This window comes from Alosa pseudoharengus, unplaced genomic scaffold, assembly GCF_046254945.1.
Source record: "Alosa pseudoharengus isolate Yale_2024_CS ecotype anadromous, Long Island Sound unplaced genomic scaffold, YU_APseudo_1.1 YU_APseudo_1.1_scf_5, whole genome shotgun sequence".
Lineage (NCBI taxonomy): Eukaryota > Metazoa > Chordata > Actinopteri > Clupeiformes > Clupeidae > Alosa > Alosa pseudoharengus.
The window spans coordinates 31,932,296-31,938,518 of record NW_027468837.1 but is presented as its reverse complement, the minus strand read 5'-3'; the positions used below and the strand labels follow the sequence as shown (position 1 = coordinate 31,938,518).

Here is a 6,223-nt window from a genome sequence, read left to right as displayed (position 1 = left end):
TGGCACCTTTGTTGTGTGAAATAATGTTGTACAGTGGTACAAGGTGTAATCTGGTACAGATTAAGTATCCCGAGGTCTTTTAAAAAAAACGGCGATGAAATTGTGAATTTCCAGAGCGTGTTACTCCACACTCGGCAATCGACTCCTACGGACTTTCCCCTAAAGACGCCAACTGCAGCAGCAACATTTCCGGAAAGGCTTGATGAAATTCATTCTGGACTCTCTATCCGACCACATAAAGACCTCGGGATACTTCGGTTTGGCTTTAGGGACCCTCTATTCACTACCACGTAAGTGTAATGTTGTTTGGAACTGTAGAAGAGGTATAAAAATAGCGTTTTGTAGCAGCGAAATGTCTTGCCCTGGTCACTTCCAGGCTAACGAGTTTTGACTAAAAACGGTAAAATCAAACTTTCTCAAAACACATCCGAATGACATGATTTTGATGTCAACTCAACATATGTACTCCCAATCATCCGTAAATTGATCTAAAGTGCATTTTACTCCGGATAATTCCTTTAAGGTGCATGGTAACATGAACCCCAAGAAAAACCTGAACATTTTCAATCTCTGCCAAGACACTAAAAGTGGGTCACGCCTGGATCATCCATCAGGTCAATGAACAAAAACAAACGTCCAGATCAAAACAAAAATGGGGTGCCAATAATTGTGAGCGACGTGTTAAATTGTCCTTTTTCTCAATTGTGATATTACAATAAATCACCAACAGATTATTTTTTTTATACCTGTTTTAGTCAACTTTAGAAGAAGTGCCAATAATTCAGGAGGGTGCTGTAATTCCCCTTCAGGTGGGTCAGGGTGGTATGCAGAAGGTTAGAGATAGCATCATCTCTGGACCTGTTGGCTCTATAGACAAATTGGAGGGGGTCAACAGAGCTTGGCAGGCAGGATTGGCTGTAGTCATTTAGGCATGATGGACTTGTTTTTTGGCACAGGTACAATAATGAACTGTTTCAAGAGTGATGGGTGACAGCTTGAGTCAATGACGTATTAAATGTGTATAAACACATGAGCTGGTAAGCACAGGATTTCAGTAGCCTGTCAGAGATGCCATTGGGTCCTGCAGCTTTCCTGCATTTAGCCTTCTTAAAGACCTCACATCCATCTCAAGAGACAGTGAAGGGGGTTTCCACGCTTCAGTTATCCTTCTCATCTGTTGCTACGGTCAGGGTAGGCCTTACCGCTTGAGTCTTAACATCATAGCGTGCAAAAAAAAACATTAAACTCATTGGCAAGGGAGTTACTCACTCTCATCACCGAAGAGGACTTACCTATTCAAGAAACGTTCATGCTGTTTTGCGACTTCACTCATTAAAGTCACAATCAAAAACAGATGAATGGGTATCCACCTTTTTGGCAGGTCATTAGGAGCAACTGGCTAAGTGAAATTGCAAAACATAAACAGCATACCCTTGAGACTATAGTTCTGTGAGGAAACCGCTGCTGCATGCACAATGAAATTGTGTAGACTAGCACATGGAGACAAGCATGTTTAATGTGGTGAAATCTCTTTACAAAATATATTACAAAACAAATGAAGTGAAATAAATAGTACAGAAATGGTATACAAAATTAACACTACTCACAAATATGGTAGATGCTTGTTAAACTGTTGACTGTTGTTAAAATGAACAGATTTCCCATCAACTGAAAACTTAAATTGGAATGCATTGTGAAATTACAGGATTTAGTATACTAAAAGGAACACAGTATAATGTGTGTATAAAAAGATCCTAACCTATCCTAGAACCAGGACATTTTTTCACTATTCAGTGGTCACAAGAAAGTCCTTTCAGTCATTTCAACAACAACAAAAAAAACACCTCAATGGATCTAAATGCTGAAACTAAATTAATGTCCAACTAAAAGCTCTCAAGATTTAAGTCTTTTCTATGGATTAGCTTTATCCCTAGATTTGATCCTAATTCTTAACAATAAGCTGCAATTTAGACCTCCCATTTTTATTTGAACTGCAGAAATTAAGAGTGTTTAGCATTATTATTAAAAATGATCAGAAAGAGTGTAATAGCATAGGTAATGTGGAAAATAGTGCATGCAGTTGACAACTTTTAACATGGCACCCCTTCACGCATCTCATAGCCAGTTAAAAAGGTCCACCGGTCAACTTTTCAATTCAATTCAATTCAATTCAACTCAACTTCAACTAGTCCATCTTAATAGTGTGTTACAAGCCCACATTGCATTTCAGCTGTCCAAAAATCCATCAGAAGATTCCAGTTGGTAATTCCCGGCTGAACATTCCACAGTAGTCCAGATCCTTGCTCATCAACTCATCTTCAACATTTTCCAAGGCCCACTGATGGTCTGTTAATTCTAGAGCCTCCCATTCTGCCTAAGAGAGAAGACAGAGGGACAGACACTCAAGATTCTGCTTATATCTACAATCAAGTCCTTGTCTAATCTATGTTAATGATGTACCGCTTTTAGAATGCTAGTTCTCTTACCTTAAACGCTTTGTTGGTGTCTGCTGGCATTGCCATGGCAGCGCCGCTCATCTGATCCTGCATGATTCTGGACTGATCCGCACCTGTGAGCATTCAGTGACATGTCCATGTTTATCAATGATTAACAATGATTAATACTCTTTTGAGTTCAGTATGTAAAACTGTAATGGGTGTTTTTTGAATAAAAATAAAAAAAGGATCGGGCCAATGTAGCAGGGTTCCTGTTTCCTGTCCAATCAATTTCTCCATGTTTTAATGTGAGTTGTTTTAAACATGACAACATTGAAGCTATTATAAAGCTAAATGAGACTGTTCTGACAAATGAGCATGACTAAAAAGACTGGGAATAGCTTGAGTTTGTCACACCACCAGCCAGTATAGATCTGTCCTGGTCATTCATATTTATAAAACTGCCGTGGTTAAAGCAAATTAGCTTTGCATGTTTCACATTTTTGCAGGTAAACATAATGTGTCTATTCCTAAAAGTAACAAAGGAATACTAACAGTCACACACTCCAACTTTATTACTTTATCCAACTGTATTTACTCTCATAAAACAACATAGCTCAAATGCTTTGGCTTAAAAATGCACCTGTCGTGGACCTGTGGCACAAGCGGCAGCACTGTTCCACATCTGGGTCTTAGTGGCCATAGGGACTCAGGTTTGATTCTGACATGCAATAATGTCCCGTTACCACCCCTGTCTCTCTCTACTGTCTTATCAAAAAATGCACCTGCACTTCTTCTTGGTTCTGACCCCACCAGGTTATACCCAAGTTATAAGTTGGTTATTGTTTATGCAAGTGGTATAAATGTAAACGTTGTAGTCTATTTTCAATCTTGTGGGGAAAATACTTGAAACATTAACATTTTATTTAACAGCATAGACAAGTATAAACCATTACCATTATCTTGTCCCAGAATCAATGAGTACATGCTTCGCAGGCCAAAAACATTCAGGAAATACCAGGATGCTGAACTCACCCTATAAAGATATACAAAAGGATGGTGAGGGTCATACTGTTGCAGAAATCACAAATACAGTTAATCTAAACAAGCCCACTTGTAGCCTGAGAGAATATGAAACAAGGCCAAAATAATCTAAGTATACCAAAAGACTAGATATTTGAATATTTGGGACTTTGGAACTGTATTATTGATGATAAGATGCCTTAAAGTAGGCTTTTGTCTACAAATAGCCAACAATGTTTCACTTTCAATTACCACAATTTCCATTCACTTTTCATACACTGAAATACAGCAAGACAAAAACAACAGTTATGGACTTCTATGAAAACAGCTAAAAAACAGATGTGCAATTCGCAAATCACTGATTCAACCACATGAGTATGGCAATAAGAAGTCACTAACTAAATGACTACACACCAGGATGCATCCAGAGAGAGGAGCTCAATTCCCTGCTGAAGCATTGGCTTGAAACGCAGAGTTAAAGGAAAGGGGACCTTAGCTGCAAAGAAAGAGAAAGGTTTAGTCAGGTAACACCCTGTTATCTCTTTAAAACTGTTCACACTTTAACTGCACACAGGATGTTATCAGGCGTACTTGTGACAAACCCCGAGAATGTCCAGTTAATCCACCCGCCAATAAGGATCATCGGCAGCACATTTGTGACATTGCCTTTCATCATATCAGTTAGCATACTGGGATCTGCACAAGAAAATATGTTAGTGTTTCTTCATAGAATGACACCAATAAAACCAGCTAGGTCTGAAGTTGTTTGTATGATGGCATAACAAATGGGAGGCTGTTCTCACCAGTCATTGGCGAGGGAGGGACAACCTTTCTTTTGGTCTTTTTAAAGAATCCATCTTCTTGATTATTGAAATAAAACTTTCTCATGAGGAATGACTTTAAAGGGGAAATATATATGAATTATAGTAATAGCTGTACAGTTAATTGAAATAAATTTCAGTAGAAAATACATAATATAATGTAAGCCCACATATAGAAGTGTTACACACTCTTACTGACCAGTGTAAACACCAACAAACATGCTCACCTGTTTGGGTATATACTTTCCATTCTCTCTCAAAATTCTGCTCCTGATAAGTACTTGACTGAAATAACAGGTACAGAGAGACTTTAGTTGCACAAACTAACACTTTTCAGTAACATGAAATTAGTATGAATGCCAGAATTGAGACTGAGAATTACCTGTCTGAGACTTGCTCTAATGTAAGTTTCTTGTCACTTTGCAGTAGTATTGACACGTAATGTCTTATCACTCCAACCAGGAAAGTTATGAAGACTATGGGTAGGACCACCCAAAGACGAATGTTCGAATCCAGCAACAATTCTGGCTCTGCCATGGTGCGCTGACAGGTCAAGCAAACCCATAATAATTAAGAGCAAGCTCGAAGAAAAGGGACATGAAATCCATCATCATAATGAAAATTAGATTAAGCGCATTGGGATGCATTGGGATGTTACTTAAACAGGAAGGCATGGACTCGCCAAGCGTCCATTGTTGTAGCTAGCCACCGTGAATCTTTATCCATTTAGCAAGAGGTTATGAGTTAAAACAGCGGACACCTGTTTATAGGATTAGCTACATTTCTAAAATAAAAAATCCTTACTGACTTCAACCGGACAGAGGCAAGAAGGAATATGTAAAGTTATTTCCATTCAACATTGATGTTATAGCTAACCAATGCACTAGCCAGTTAACAGCAGAGCTATGCCAAACGATGTCAAAATGTCAATGACGGTTGCATGCATGCTATGATGGCTAGCTTGTGAAACGAACCAAGCTAGCTAATCGGCACTCGAATTTAGCTTATACGTTTGCATTTAAAGACACTGATATTTTTTCTTTGCAACGACAACGTTACCTCTCTAAGGAGCTTTAACGACGTTCCGATTCAAAACAGCCTGCACTCCAAGTCCGATAGTGTCAAGCTCTTGCAGCATCAGCAACCATGAACATCATCTGGGAAGCTAGTTCTAGGTAAGCTAAATGACAATAACCCTACCCAAGGAAACGCACAGAGATGCAATAGACGCCCGATGGCTTTGGTCAGCTTTGGTACACTCGGATGTGATGACAAATGAAGTTGCCTATTAAAAACAATCCTGAGAAATACTGACATCTAGCGATGGGGGAAAAAACTTTTCTCATCTCAAGAGAAGCCTCTCCCTGCGACACTTGCATCTCGAGGCCTAGATGGTTTTTCTCGTATGGAACCTGATCAATCGAAATAACAAGTACAGTAACGTTTTTTATTCTAACTAGGATAGGATCCTATTTCAGACTTTTAACTTTATTAATAAAATTACACTACATGTAGGCTAATAAAGACACCGTTGAAGAACTTCCGGAATAATACTACCTTCAAAATAAAAGACTAGGCTACCATGATAAGGCATTCTGGGAATAGTTTTGTAGCCTAGTCAAATAAACCCGAATGCCATGGATGAATATATATATATATATATATATATATATATATATATATATATAGGCTAGTCCAAGAATTTAGCTGCATAGACCATGATGATAGCCTATACCCACACTCTAAGATGTATAGCCTAGGCCTGTCAGTACATAATTGTGCACAGTGCACTGTGTTTTATTTTTAATGCATGGCAAGAATTAACATTTTGCACCACTGTCGATAGCACGATTAAACAGACATCCCTGTAATCCTAATTAGCCAACTAGAATGTCACTTTCGGCCCATGTTCCATGCACTGCCAAATGCACATAAAATGCTGTA

The 6,223-nt window shown here is 38.6% G+C and overlaps 1 protein-coding gene across 1 annotated transcript; it reads right to left on the bottom strand.

The window, feature by feature from the left end:
- Positions 1–1,498: 1,498 nt before the first annotated feature.
- emc3 (ER membrane protein complex subunit 3) lies at positions 1,499–5,549 on the bottom strand. The gene is made up of 9 exons (XM_076269070.1): positions 5,339–5,549; positions 4,662–4,822; positions 4,507–4,564; positions 4,262–4,355; positions 4,050–4,154; positions 3,873–3,954; positions 3,392–3,471; positions 2,487–2,569; positions 1,499–2,374 (listed from the first exon to the last, which is right to left on the bottom strand). The coding sequence occupies exons 2-9, from the start codon at positions 4,814–4,816 to the stop codon at positions 2,246–2,248; spliced, it is 786 nt and encodes a 261-aa protein (XP_076125185.1). The 5' UTR covers positions 4,817–4,822; positions 5,339–5,549; the 3' UTR covers positions 1,499–2,245.
- Positions 5,550–6,223: the final 674 nt, after the last annotated feature.

Coding starts and splice junctions, on each gene's coding strand:
- emc3 (XM_076269070.1), bottom strand. CDS start 4,816: ATGGCAGAGCCAGAATTGTTGCTGGATTCGAACATTCGTCTTTGGGTG. Junction 3,472..3,872: donor CTCTCTCTGGATGCATCCTG/GTGTGTAGTCAT, acceptor ATATCTTTATAG/GGTGAGTTCAGCATCCTGGT. Junction 2,570..3,391: donor GATTCTGGGACAAGATAATG/GTAATGGTTTAT, acceptor GAATGCTCACAG/GTGCGGATCAGTCCAGAATC.